This window comes from Aspergillus ochraceoroseus (genome assembly GCF_002846915.1).
Source record: "Aspergillus ochraceoroseus IBT 24754 chromosome Unknown P175scaffold_3, whole genome shotgun sequence".
NCBI classification, from domain to species: domain Eukaryota; kingdom Fungi; phylum Ascomycota; class Eurotiomycetes; order Eurotiales; family Aspergillaceae; genus Aspergillus; species Aspergillus ochraceoroseus.
Window position 1 is genome coordinate 2,007,100 of NW_024468478.1, and position 15,335 is coordinate 2,022,434.

At 37.1% G+C, this 15,335-nt stretch overlaps 3 protein-coding genes across 3 annotated transcripts; 2 read left to right on the forward strand and 1 right to left on the reverse strand.

Annotated features, from left to right (window-relative positions):
• Positions 1–7,817: 7,817 nt before the first annotated feature.
• On the reverse strand, positions 7,818–8,606 carry P175DRAFT_0523155 (uncharacterized protein; the record flags this gene model as incomplete). Its single annotated transcript, XM_040899298.1, has 2 exons — positions 7,818–7,996; positions 8,061–8,606. The coding sequence occupies 2 exons, from the start codon at positions 8,604–8,606 to the stop codon at positions 7,823–7,825; spliced, it is 720 nt and encodes a 239-aa protein (XP_040753354.1). The 3' UTR covers positions 7,818–7,822.
• A 1,774-nt stretch (positions 8,607–10,380) lies between these two features.
• P175DRAFT_0424640 (glycoside hydrolase family 71 protein) lies at positions 10,381–12,879 on the forward strand (the record flags this gene model as incomplete). Its single annotated transcript, XM_040893118.1, has 1 exon — positions 10,381–12,879. A coding segment is annotated over one exon (2,499 nt), but the record flags the coding sequence as incomplete, so codon positions are not given.
• Positions 12,880–14,321: 1,442 nt separating this feature from the next.
• P175DRAFT_0492576 (uncharacterized protein) lies at positions 14,322–15,009 on the forward strand (the record flags this gene model as incomplete). Its single annotated transcript, XM_040895899.1, has 2 exons — positions 14,322–14,747; positions 14,839–15,009. The coding sequence occupies 2 exons, from the start codon at positions 14,322–14,324 to the stop codon at positions 15,007–15,009; spliced, it is 597 nt and encodes a 198-aa protein (XP_040753356.1).
• Positions 15,010–15,335: the final 326 nt, after the last annotated feature.

Below are 15,335 nucleotides of genomic sequence, written 5' to 3' on the forward strand. Positions count from 1 at the left end.
TAAAAGGAATAAGGTATTTCTTAAAAATTAATATTATCTCTACTTTTAATAATCTATAGATTAAGAAAGGATAAGAATATCTTACTACCTTCTAAACTTAGTTAAGCCTGTTTAAATTCTTAATAATATTATTTAGACTTACTAGAGCCCTAGTATTATTCTAGAGATTTATTAATAAAGCCTTGTATAATTATCTAGATATCTTTTATATTATATATCTAGATAATATTCTAATTTATAGCTAAACCTGTACTAAATATACTTATTATATTTAATAAGTATTAGAATGCCTATAAGTAGTAGGACTTTATACTAAATTTAGTAAATATAAATTCTTTATGCGCGAGATGAAGTTCCTAGAACTAATTATAGGTAGAGATAGCTTCTAAATAGACCCTAATAAAGTAAAAATAATCACTAAGTAGGAAATATTAACCTGTCTAACTAATATTTAAGCCTTTATCAGCTTTAGGAACTTTTACTACTAATTTATCTATAACTTTTTAAAAATTATTAGACTATTAGTTAACCTAATTAAGAAGAATATTAACTTTAACTAGATACCTACCTGCTAAGAAATATTTAAATAATTAAAAGCTACTTTTGTAAATACCCTAATACTAAAATCTTTTGACTAGTTAAAAAATATAATTCTAGAAATTAATACCTTTAATTATATGTTTACTAGAGTACTATCTTAATATAATAATAAAGATATATTATATCCTATTATATTTTTCTTTAAGAAATATTCTATAATAGAATATAATTATAAGATTTATAATAAAGAACTATTAATTATTATTTATTACTTTAAAGAATAGTACCCTGAACTAAAAGGGACTCTATTACTTATAAAGATTATTATAGATTACTAGAACCTAGAGTATTTTATATTAACTAAGCTACTAAATTATTAATAAGCCTGCTAGTTTAAATTTCTATTAAAATTTAACTTCTAAATATATTACTACCCTAGGAAGTTAGGTGCTAAGCTTGATATACTAACTAGAAGGTTAGAGGACCTGTTTAAGGAGGGGGATAAATAATTTCTTTACTAGAGCTAGACTATTCTAAAATCTAAAAATCTACTGCTTGAGATTACTACTAATCTGAGACTAAATATTAATAGCTAATACTAAGTATACTTTACTAAATAACCTATTATTAATAAACTAATCTTCCTACTACTAATATTATAACTACTATTTAATAGAGTTTATTTATAAGATAAGAAGCTCTAGTCTATTCTAAATATTCTAAAGGATAGTCTATTGAGATACCCTAATATTATACTAGCTAACTATAGATATATTAGTCTATACCTAAGATACTAAGACTAACTTTATATACTTAATTATAATAAGATAAAAGCTAAAATATTAAGACTTTATTATAAAAATCCTACTACTAGATATCCTAGAAGAACTAAGATATATAAATTAATATTATATAAATACTTTTAGCCCGGGATCTATAAGTATATTAATTAATAGATCTAGAATTATTATCTCTACTACCAAATTACTCCTTCCTAAGAAGTAAAGTAAGGAGTACTAAGGCCTTTACTAATTCCTGAATATGCCTAGCAAGATATAAGTATAGACTTTATTATATATTTATTATTAAGTAATAGCTATAATACTATTCTAATTATAGTTAACTATCTAATAAAGATAAAGTACTTCCTCCCCTATACTAGAATAATTAATATTAAAGGGGTAGCTAATCTATTCCTTAAGTATATCTAGAAGCTTTATAGTATCCCTAAAATAATTATATTAGATTATAAAGTCTAGTTTATTACTACTTTCTAGAAATACCTAATATCCTATCTAAAAATTTATAACCTACTATTTATTATTTATTATCCTAAGACTAATAGCTAAACTAAATATGCTAATACTATTTTAGGATAATACTTGTAAGTATATATATTATACCTATAAGATAATTAGTCTAAATAGTTACTAATAACTAAGTTTACTACTAACTCTGTCTACTCTAAGTCTATGAAAGTATTACTATTTATAGTTAATTATAGATTTTACCTAATATTAGGGTTTAAACCAAGCTGCCCTACTATCTACCCTACTAAGAAAGATACTAAGAAGTTTGCTAATATTATATATAAGATTTATAAATTTATTTATATTAAGATCCTGTCTACTTAAGCCTGTTATAAAGTATAAGCTAATTACTAAAGGTAACCTGCATGTTACTATACTATAGGGTAAGAAATCTAGCTAGATATCTATAATATCTGAATACTCCACCTATAGAAGAAGTTAGATTAAAAGAACTTTAGGTTATACTATATTAAGAGGATTATTAGCCTGTATACTTATAAACTTAAACTGCCTGAAAATATAAGAATCTATTTTATATTTAATATATCTCTGCTCTGCCCTGTTATTAATAACCCTCTACCTAGTTAATATTCTGATCCACCACTACCTATTAAAGTAAAAAGATTAGAAGAATAGGAAGTTAAGGAAGTCCTTAATTCTTAATAAGTTTATTAAGGCTGTAGTAAACCTAAACTATAATATACTATTAAGTAGATTAGATATAATAAGCTAATTAAAGAGCTTGCTAAGTATCTGGAGAATACTTGCTAACTAGTAAATAATTACTACCTTTATTATCCTGAGAAACCCCGGCCAATTCCTTCCTAGTCTTAATAGAGCTCGACCCTAAGGAGGGGGGTACTATCATGGTGTGAAGCTATAGTATCTATCTAGTTAGATTCTGCCTTGACTGTCCACTCTTATTCCTATATTTAAGCCATGTTGTCCTTAATCTTGTTGTAGCTCTTCGAGCTATGTCCTGTCTATTACCTGACACCTACTGTTCTGCTATTCTGTCTGGTTAGCTCCTAGTCAATGAATATCTGAATCCGACTCTGCCCCCTGACAGTCTAAAGTCTTCTTTAAATATTAGAAAACTTATTTAATTATATTATAATCTAACTTAGTAGGATTATAATTTCTCTGTAATAATTATATTATTATATATTAAATATCTAGTTAAGTCTAAATAGTAATCTAATTTAATAATCTAGTTAATTTTTAATAATAGGTAATATTATCTTTACTAGCAGAGGTATATATAGTATCTAGAATAATATTACTAGTATCTAGTATCTTTCTAGTTAATTTCTATCCTAGAGTTATTAGTATATGACATGGCTAAAGATTATAGAAATTCTATTTATGGAGTATCTTTTAGATATATATATATTAGGATATTAATATTAAATTACTAAGTAATCTATAAATATTATATCCTAAAAACTATATAGGTTTACCTAGTTACTTTAATTTAAAATATTTTTCTAGCTTATCTATAAATTATTAAATATTTACTTTATCAGGGCTAGTAACTATTATATTATTAATATAGATAATAAGTATTAGCTATTAATCTAGGTTATAGTAGAAGTATAGGTCTTTATTAATTACCTTTATACTAATTTTTACTAGAATATCATGAAATTCCTTATACTAAAGAAATACTAACTATTATAATCTATATAAGGCTTAAAGTAATAGATATACTATACTATCTTACTTATTAAAACTAGTTAGTTAGTATATATAAATCTTTCAATCCTTAATTATTATATTAAGATAGGTAGTCACTATATTAAATTATACCTATTTTAAATTAAAATAAGTAACTATACTTAAAAATAGCTTTACTAAAGTATCTACTATTACTAGAGAGTAGACTTAATTAAAATCTATACCTAGCTTTTAAAAATTTCTATATATAACCTATCTTATATAAAATTATAATATATTATTATCTATATCTAATTTTAAGTTATATATCTATTTTCCTAGTAAGATCTTTATATTCTTTAGTAATAGTATAAATTTATAAATCTAAATAGCTTCAAGCTTATTAATTTAACTTTATATTATTTATATCTAGTAATCCTTTTATAGTAACTTTATTACTTAAGTATAGATTTATAGAATTCTAATTTTATAAATCTTTATAGGCTTAATCTCTAATATAAAATTACTAGGATCTAGTAATATTATAGTAATTATATTAGGTGATTCTTCTAGCTTTAAATAGAATTCTAGTAAATAAGGTATTTTTAGAAGTATTTTTAAAGATAATATAAACTAAGATTAAAATTATTATTCCTATTTTACCTCTTTTTCTTATAATTACTTTGTCTACTTATCTTTAAAGTAAATACTTTAGTATTAATCCTTTATAGATCTTAAAGATCTCTGTAGAGTAGTAATACTACTACTAGTATTATTACTAGCAGGATTCTATACCTTTACCAGATCAACTATTTCTATATTCCTAATATTAAATTTAACTTACTTTCTAGTCTTTAAATACTTCCTTTTTAGTATATCTAGAGTTATTAGAGTATAATTATCTTTAGAAGGTTCTAAAACTAGTAAGACCTCCCTATATTAGATAAATAACTCTAGAAATCTTTATATTAGTTATAATACTAGCATCCTTTTAAAAATAGGTTAACTAATATATAAATTATCTATAGTAAAATAGTTAATTATCCCTTTATATCTATCCTACCTAGATTATTTCTCTATACTAGATCTTACTATCTCCTCCACATCCTTACTAATTACTTAATTATTTCACTTAGCAATAGTTTTAGAAACAGCCCCAGAGGCAGGCCCAGAGGCAGGTATCTGCTCTAGTATGATGAGCTCGGTAGTCTTGGAGATAGCCCTAGGGGTAGCCCCAGAGGCAGGTAGCCACTCTGGTATGATGAGTTTGATACCCGCCTCTGGGTTGGGTAGGCTTAGTTCAGGTAAGGCTAGATCAGGTATTAATATTTAAATTCTTCTTATAATAATCTTATTATTATTTACTAATAGTAAGATTTAAGGAATAGTATTATTTTAAGATATACTATTATAAGTTATTCTTCCTCTTTTAATATTAACAGGTATAATTACTCTAGATAGACTATTATTATTTAATTTTAATCTATTAAGAAATTATAGTTATATTTTATCTATTCTATTAATATTATCTTTATTAAATATTACATCCCTTAACTAAATTATCTTCCCTATATCTAGATACTATACCTTATAAATATAATCTCTATTATATCTAACTAGTTAACTAATTTTTATTCTAGGTAATATTTTCATACTTTTAACCCTATCTTTATATAGGATATTTATAAATGCCTTGTATTCTTATATATAAATATATTATAAATTAATATCTCTAATTAGGATATTTAATCTTTTATAAAAAAATTATATAAATAGCTTTCCTTTATTATTACCTTCCCTAACTAACCTATTTAAAATATAGACTACTATATCCATATTATATAATCATATTATTAGTTCTATTTTTACTTATATATATATTATGCGGGTAGTCTAGATTATATAGCTACTAAATTATTTAATAATATTATTTTCTTTAGGGGTTTATAGTAGTATTAATTTATATATAATACTAAAATTCTTACTCTATCTAGCATACTTATTAAATTTAGGAGTAGAGTTAAATCTAACCCTTCTAATATAGATACTAGTTATATTTAGCTAACTATTATATATTTCCTTTAATATCTTTAAAAATTTACTTTTTACCTTTAAATATTATATAAAAAGGTATCTAAAATAATTATCTAGAACTAGTAAGATATACCTAATACTATCTCTTCTAATTAGTTTAATTTCTTAGAGATCTATATATATAAATTATAATAATTTTATTATATATAATTATAATTTTTAGGATATCTTTTTCTTTAATTTTAATAATTAACATGCTTTATAATATGGTTCAGTATTCTAATTAGTAGGTAAGTTATTAGTAGCCAAGCTATTACTTTTATTATAAAGTATTACCTTATTATACTTTAATTATTTAATAGATAGATAACCTAATTATTAATATAATAAGTCTATTAGTATGGTAGGCATAATTACTACCTTATTTAGAACCAAAAATAGGATATTATTATTTAAGATAGTATATCTAATTACTTTATCTATTATTATCTTATAAATATATTAATTTTTTAAGTTAAAATAGATTCTTAATTCTATCTTTATTCTTTCTACTAGTATTAGGTTATATAGTATATTTAGATTCTAAAGATATTCTATTTAGTATAATATTAAAGTACTATTATCTAATTTAAATTAAATTATTACTTTTCCACAACTTTAGAAATATACTATCTTACTATTAGAAGTAATAAAACCATAATTCTTAAAGCTATTTAAGTCTTTAATTAGGTTATTAAAGAGATTATAATTATTATATATTATATAGCTTACTCTAGAGTTATATAGCTATCTATTTTTAAAAATAATTAATATTAAAATTATTAGTATATTAACTTTAGATAGTATAAAATTATTAGTATCTAGAATAGTATTAGCTTATATAGCTAAAGTAATAGCTTAGTTTTAAATTAAATTATTCCTATTCTTTAACTTATATAGCTTAAAATACTAAAGTATTAAAGTTAGTCTCTATCCTTTCTTCTACTTATTAATCACTAAATATAAGTAGTCCTTAATATTATATTTTTCCTCTTTATAAAATAAGTATAGCATTCTAAATTTCCTTAATTACTTTAACTAATAATTAATATAGCCTATAATTATTATATTTTATAATAATATATATTTCTATTATTATTATTATCTTCTTCTATTTATTAGTTAAGAACTTAATATATTTATAGCAGGTATAGTAGTATTAAATATAGTATTAGATAATAGATTTTTCTAAACCTTATTCTTTACTATATTATATATAGTATAAAAATACTTCCATGTAATTATTTTAATAGGATTATTACTTAAATTATTTAAGATTAAATCTATAAAGCTTATATTATTCCTTTCAAGCTCTTAAAGTATTATAGTAATTACTTAATAAAATATAATAACTATTTTTAACCTATTAAAAGTATTTATCTTCTAGATAAAGTCTAATATAAATTTATTAATAATTATATAATTCTTATACTTAATCTTAATAATTTCTCTCTATATCTAGTATATATATCTTTAACTACTATTAATAATTATTTTTTATAATTTCTATATAAAATTATCTATAAAGATATATAGAGTAGTATTTATTAGTAGTTTCTTTACTAGTTTCTTACTTATTAAATATAGTATTTAACTAGCTATTATTTATAAAAGAAGTTCCTATAATTTATATTTAAAATTATTAAGTTATAGTCTAGAAATATTACTTTTAAGAAGCTTATCTATCTTATAAAGCTTTAACTCTATTTATATAAATAAAGCCTAAATTTTGAATTTTAAATTATTTTCTAATACTATTATCAGGCTTAAGTTAAATATACTATTCTTCAGCTTTATTACTTGATTTCAGTCATTAGTAAATAGGGTAGTAGCCATTAAAGGTAGGTATAATAAGTCAGGGATGTTAGGGTATCTGCCAGGGGTAGGTTTAGTTGCTATTTTAGTCAAATTATAGAGATTTTCCACATACTATTGCCCAGGTAGAGTAACATAACAGCAGTACAGGTAGTATTTCTGCCAGGATCTCTATCCAATCAGGGAGCAGATCTCTAGTACAGGGGTATGATAAGAGTTTTTGGAGGTCTATGAAGCATAAAATAGAACCTCAAGGAGGGCTCATAACCTAATAAAGGTCATTAAATGATGACAGTAGAAAGTTAACCAAAATAGATTTAATTTGGGTCTAACTAGGAAATAGAGAGATGCTTGAAGGAAGCATGGAGATCTAGAAGGAAACAGTGGCCTTAAATACACAAAGTAGTCACGTGTCGCTATCTTCTTCTTTATGGTGATGCTGCTTTATGGTGGTGCTGGTTGCATTCACTGAGTGCAGCACTCCAACATTTACTTAGCGGAGGGCTTTGGCCACCACTCATGTACGCTGGACTAAAGTTGAGTTCTGCAATGATCAAGCCGGCCTGCGGGCTCATGACGTTGATATAGTAACCATGTGTTGCCTGGACAGAACAAAACATTAGCATTGCTGACAATGCCTGATCTCTTCGCTCTCTAAGTACTTACCTCATGAGTAGTCCTGGTGACTTTCCCGTTGGCGATCAACTCCGTGGTCCAATCCTCTGACTGAAACCAGATTTCTCCCACCAGCTTACCGTCCTTTCCATCTCCTCCTGAGCTCATCTGATAGGGCAGGTTCAACCCGGTCAGGGCCTCTTTCAACCACCCTGCACTGGTGGGCACATTGCTTGCAGGATCGACTTTGTAAGGTTTCTTCTCCCAGTAGTCCTCCAGCTGGGATTTGGTTGCCCAATCGGAGTCGTCGCTAAGTTCCCATTTGGCTTTGCACCTGCAATACAAGCCGCTGCCCTTTTTCACGGCTGTTTCGAAATTAAGCAGGTCGGCGCGCGCTGCTAAGCCCCTGTAGGATGCAACAGAAACGGTCAGGTTTCGGTCTTCCCATGTCTCAGCCGTCGCAGAGACCTCGAGATCTCGCGCATGGATCCGGCTATGACTACTACTGGCGACCTGGAAGGACTGGTACACCAGAAGCAGGCACAGAAGACCCACCAGGCATAGAAATCCCACTCGAAGCAATGCCGGGGATGCCATACTGAGAGCCGAACACGAACCGATACAAGTAATGAGGAGAATTAAGAGGGCAATTAAACAAGAAAATTAAAGGAGAGGGAAGAAGGAAAAAGAGAACAAAAAAGAGAACAACAAGAAAAAAAAGAATGAGTGTATTAAAGTTGGAGAGCAAGGCAAGTCAAAACGAGTGTATGCCCCTTGACGGCGAAAGGAATGAAAAGCCTGACAAAATGAGGATGACTTGTTCTCTACAGCTGATCCCACTGTTCATTTAAGTAGGAGGGCCATGAATAGCCTCCCTGGGAGATCTAAGCCATGACCGAGGGCGCTGCGATCCGAAAGCTTTGCTCCGGGATTACGGCTGTCCTACTCTTTTCCCCTTCCTTTCTTCCTCTCCATTTAATCTCCGTCTTCGTCTTGAGACATCCCGTATGGAGACCCTCCAATCAAGGCTAGGATCGATTCGGATAATGCAGTGGTGGTAGAGTTGCGAGTCATAACTCTCAGACCACCAGTACGGTCTCTATCCGTTATCTCGCTTCGGCATCAACAAGGAACCATACTGCGTGGTTTTTCTGTGCTATCTCTTTAGCTTCTTATTTAAGGATCCCAGAATCCAATCGTCTATGCATGCACAACTCGATTGGGATGAGAGGGGACTTTTGTCTTTGTGATTTCCTACCCTAGAGCCGTTTAGCGGTGGCCCGGCCGAAAACGAAAGCGTACTATGACTACAAACGGAGGAGAGTTATGAGCACTAGCAGTAGTTCGTCTCACAGTCTAATATATACCTAGTCTTGTGTCTCACTGGTTTAGCCGCAAACTCGGTGGATTGACGGGCCCATCGCAGACCCGTGGGAAGTGCCCTTTAGCTTACTTTGCCCTAATCCACCGAGGCCCACCAGAACAGCCACTCAGTGCGATCATAATCCCACGGTCCCTCAGGGGTCTGTGAAAAATTGGGTCATTCTGGACAGTTTGTGACCAATGCACTACCTGACTAGCTCTGCCATCTCCTGAGAGACTCTGTTGTCGACCAAAGCTTGGTGCCTCTTGTCTAGCCTTAGCTGCCTGATCAGACGTGCCTTTCGCTCATGGCAGTGTAAAACACCAAGCATCTTGGAGATGAGACTGACTTTACCAATCTTGATATTCAAGTGATGAGGGTCCAAAGAGGAGACGAGAGTATTGTCCCATCATGTCATTTCATGATAATTTCGGTCTTTCACTATACATAGTCGTACTTAAGACCTCCTCCTCTGGCCTCTACAGCTACGAGACTGGCATTTTACACGAAAGGCCCACTTAGATTACAGATGAATCGACGGGTTTGATTACCCGAGATTATATTATTTGAATCCCTAAAATCCAAGGCTGTCAATGAAAGTATTGCTGTAGCTCGGATGGTGCTATATAAGCCTCTTCGTTACGGCTGTGATGTGATGGATATGGGTCAACCCACCATTTTTTTTCCCTTTCTTTTTGTCTCTCCTTTTTTTTCCCCTTTCTGTCTTTGATCCTGCTTTAACTCATCACTCATTACTCCTCTCGGGGACAGGCATTGGTGTAGCCTCCCCGTCTTTCAAACTTCCGGAGTCCGGATTTATACGTTCGTTAACCTTTGATCATGAATCTTATATCCATCTTCCTACTCCTGTTAGGAGCTTGCCAAGTGCAGGGCAAGGCTGTCTTTGCCCATTTCATGGTGTCCAACAGCGAAAATTACACGCAAAGTGATTGGGCCAATGACTTCACTCTGGCCCTCGACGCTCACATTGATGCATTTGCCATGAATATGGCCTATGCGGATCCCGTTAACAGTGGGGCCCTGTCTGCCGCTTTCACCGTGGCCGATTCCTTGGGCTTCCGACTGTTCTTTTCTTTTGACTACGCAGGCAATGGCCCGTGGCCTGAGGACCAGGTGCTCGACTACCTCTCTACTTATGGATCCAATAGTGCCTACTATCAGTATAATGGCCAGCCCTTGGTCTCGACCTTCGAAGGGCCTGATAATGCGGATGACTGGGTGACCATTAAGAAAGAGACCAACTGCTTTCTGATTCCGGACTGGTCCTCTCTTGGAGCCAAAGCTGCCATGGCCAAAGGGGTGGCCGACGGACTTCTAAGCTGGGCGGCCTGGCCCTGGGGCCCCCAGGAGATGAACACGTATGTGGACGCATCCTACCGGGGTTATCTGAATGGGCTGCCGTACATGATGCCTGTCTCCCCGTGGTTCTACACCAACCTGCCCGGCTACAACAAGAACTGGATGTGGCGGGGGGATAACCTTTGGTATGACCGCTGGCAGGAAGTCTGGTATCTACAGCCGGAATTTGTAGAGATCCTTACCTGGAACGACTACGGTGAATCTCACTACATAGGCCCACTCTACGAGAAGGCGCTTGCCCCGATGTATGTCGGCGAGGCACCCTTCAACTATGTTCAGAACATGCCTCATGACGGTTGGCGTCTCTTCCTGCCATTTATCATTGATATGTACAAATATAACACCAGCACTGTCACCCAGGAGGGATTGGTGACTTGGTTCCGACCCCAGCCCATGGGCGCCTGTAATGATGGCAACACGACAATCAACACCGCGAGCGAGCTTGAAATCGAGTTTGAGCCTTTGAGTGTATTGAACGACCAGATCTTCTTCTCGGCCCTGCTCGGCTCCACGGCTGACGTCTTCGTCACCGTGGGGGACACAGATTTGACCGATGTGTCCTGGACGCACAAACCCAGTGGCGGTGTAGGAATCTACCATGGCAGTGCGGCCTATACTGGCACTGGTGATGTTGTCGTGACTGTCAGCCGCGTTGGGGAGACGATTGTCGAGGTCTCGGGAGGGTCTATCACCTCTGTCTGCGATAACGGCTTCCAGAATTGGAACGCGTGGGTGGGAAGTGCCACCGCGATCGGTACGACCTTTGCAAAATCTCTCTCCTTGTCCAACGATACTTGCGTTGAAGGCACGGGTACGGGCAATTTTGCCGGCCTGTGCGAATTCTCTTGTCAGTATGGTTATTGCCCGATTGGCGCCTGTTATTGCACCAAAATGGGAATGGCAGCCACCCTCCCCAATGCTACGGGCACCATCGGATATCCAGCCGCCGGTGAGGACGCCAATTACAGTGGCTTGTGCAGTTTCTCTTGCAACTATGGATACTGTCCCGACGGCGCGTGTGGCACCGTGGAAGTGCCGCTATCCACTCCTACCAGCTCGCCGTTTACGCCTTCCGCTTGTGTGGCGGGAGAGGGTGAGGGAAACCTGGCCGGATTGTGTTCGTATTCCTGCAATTTTGGCTACTGCCCAATCAATTCATGTACCTGTACGGCGGAGGGCGTCTTGATCGACGCTCCAGCCGCCAACTCCAGTCTCACGGGAGTCCCAGCGGCCACGGTCGACTACGACACATATCATGGGCTGTGTGACTTTGCCTGCAGCCGAGGATACTGCCCGGAGGGAGCCTGTGTCCTGACCTCCACTGCCGCGTCCAGCTCGTCCAGCTCAGTAGGCCACGATTCGGGTTCCTCCTCATCAACAACGACGTCCAACATCACCGTGGTCTACATCGATCCCAGCGTGTGGTCAACCCCGGAAGCCGCCTGCCCCTTTCCCTGCACGATGGTGCTGCCCGAGATCACCCTGGGAACGACGACGACTATCATACGACCCCCATATACCACCACCGTGGATGTACAGTGGACGACCACCACCGTGGTGACCCAGGACGACGGCGATCTGTCGACCGTCACCAGGACCAGCAACGTGGCTGAATCCACGGTGATTCCTTTGGCCCCGATTGTCACCACTGGGTACCCGGTTTCGAACCTGGTTATATCCAGCGCTGGCACCTTCTCCCCCACGCCGCGACTTCCCCCAGCCACCTTGATTATCACTGATGACCCAAACCCACTGCGCGAGCCTGGCGTCACGCATGCGCCTAAGAACCGCACGATCATCATTCCGCCGTATCCCTGGGATACCAGTGTCTATGGCGAGAGCGGCAGCGACGACGATCTCAATATCCCCAAGCCCCCATCGATCGTAGTGACCGATGGACCCAGTAGGCCTAAATCCAAAGGCAAATCCAGCGGAACGGTCTGTAACGACCCTTTCTGCCACTGCTCCTGGGACTGCCCGTCCACCGGCTATTCCTACGATGGCGACAGCAGCTCGCCGCCGGATGACGACGACAACCCGGGCTCCGACAGCAGCTCTGGAAGTAGCAGCAACAATGTCGACAACGGGCCGGACCCCAACGCCGGAAACGACGACACGGACAAGAAACAGACCGCGACCTCCACCACTACCACGTCGTCGTGCACGCGGCAGACTGTCACGGATGCCTGGGTCTCCTGCACCTCGATCGACTCGACCTCGACTTCATGCACGACCACCAGCACGCAGGAGGTAGTGGGCTGCTCAGTGACGGCGATGACCACGACGACGGGCGTGGCCGAGGCCTGCTACTCTGTGTCGCCAGACGACGACCAAGGCGAAGATGGCGGTGCCTTGGGCAACAGCGTTCTCGCCAGTATTAGTTCCGGCTGGTCGGGTCTGGCCAGCGCTTTGGGCATTACCATCACCGACGCGGGCACGTACACCCAGGTAATCTACAGTGGCACTGCATCGGTTCTGACCGCCGCCACCACCACCAGCAGAACAACTGCGCCCACATCCACAAAGACCGCGCTTCCTGAATACGGCACCTCCTCCAGGTGGGCTCTCTTCATGCGCGAAGTCGACGCCGAACCAAGCGTCACCTACACCTTACAGGGCCTGGATTACGAGGAAAATGGTCTCTCGCTGGATTTCTGTGTGCACGACACAACATGGTCTCGCAGCGTGGACAACAATGAAATAGCTCCCACCAGTCTAACAGGCATCACAGTGTTTGGGAACACGTGTTCACTTACAGCTTCGTACCCGGCTTCTTACCCGGTACCTTACGCCGTTGTCGGGAAACTCGTATGCGATAAGTACGCGGACGCAACATGCACTTGGTATCAAGATAGGTATGGGACCTGTGAGACAGGGCAGATTATTGGAACGTTGATCATGATGTGTTCGTGGGGATCAAACTCGGAGTAATTTTGCTAAGGTTGAACTTTTCCTACGAAGTCGAGATACCCATGACTCGCAAGTCACCTAGGTAGTAAAAGAAAGAACACTGTTCCCATAGTAATAACTCGAAAGAGTAATGAGATACCCCTATTTACCCCTGCTTCCACAGTGCATCACATTGTGTACCCACTCCAATACCTGAACTATGCCAATAGTCGTTCCCCTAGGATAACCCCAAGTGAGGGCTAACTGAGACTAGATTATACCCTTGTTTCAGCCCCGCCATGCTTAGCAGCGGCGCGGCGCGGCGCGAACAGGGTCAGCTCCACTGAGGAGGACCACCTGCCTCACTGTGCACTTCGGATAGGTAGATTCAGACCCTAATTCCACGGAAGTGTGTGGGGACCAAATCAATAGTATCGTAGGCTTACAGGGAGTCATAATAAAGAGTCGGGCCAATGAACTTTTCTCTTTCGGCCGGAATGAATCTACTTGTCGGCTTTCCTATTCACCCTAGTCTAGAGTCTAGCACATACTAATGATTTTAATAAATTACTCCAAGTTTCCTCCGGCCCCTATATATTCTTCCCCTCGCCCACTGGGTGAACGTAGAACGACAACGACTCTATCCGTATTCTGCTATTCCGCTATACCCAACCAACACCATGATCCCCCCTTTCTCAACTGTAGCTATCTTGCTCGCTCTTGAAGCAGCAGCAGCATCCCCCCGCTCTTCCTCCCCAACCTGTTCGGAATCCATCAGCGACAACACCATTTCCTTTTTCAGCCAGGCGCCGATAACATTCTCCTACGGGATAGCCAGTGCCCCTGATTGTGCCGCTCGATGTGCCGACTTGGTCTCCTGCCAGGCATGGCTGTATTCGACCTCGGGGCAAGAATGTCAATTATATCGCGACCAGCCCGTATATCAATCTGCTAATCCGCTGTTTGTATCCGGATTCTGCGGGGAACCTCCAAGACCTGTCTCGTCTCGAATTGCTCGTCCTTCTGTTTCCTCGCCACTTCCATTTCCATTTCCATTTCCATCTCCATCTCCATCTCCGTCGTCGTCGTCATCGGCCATGTGGGGAGTAAGTTTCTTTTCTGCTTCTTTTTATCTTTGCCTGCTCTGTAACCCACTTATTAACTGGGAAGCAACACAGCAATATAAACGTACTGCAGACCCGGTTATCGGACATGACGATGCTTCTCATCGACGCCATGCTCATCACCACGGTCATCGCAATCATTGAAAAAGATAAACGGAGAATCAGCGCTGGATTACCGAAGATCCAGGGTTTCTACAAGATGACCTTAATCAAGAGTACCTTGAGCGAAATCAATATTCATTAATATTATTAGTCTTGTCATATCATCAGCAAATTCGAGTAGTTTTCTGTATGAAGCGTAGACTCGTGCTCGCAGTGTTGCAATGTGGGTATTGTACTTCATTCATCGGGCAAGTTATAATAAAGTATGTTTCGTACAAATAAACTAGAGGCTCTTAAGAACCTAATATACTAGTGGGGCGAGTAGAATACGGTGGGTATAGTCTGTAGTAGCCCAGCTGTGTGGACCCGCCAATGTGCATAATACGGGTAATCCCGCGGTGGATACGATCAGCCGGGAAGACGGTGGAACGGTGGGACCGTGGGACCGTTAGGACAAGAATCAAGGTG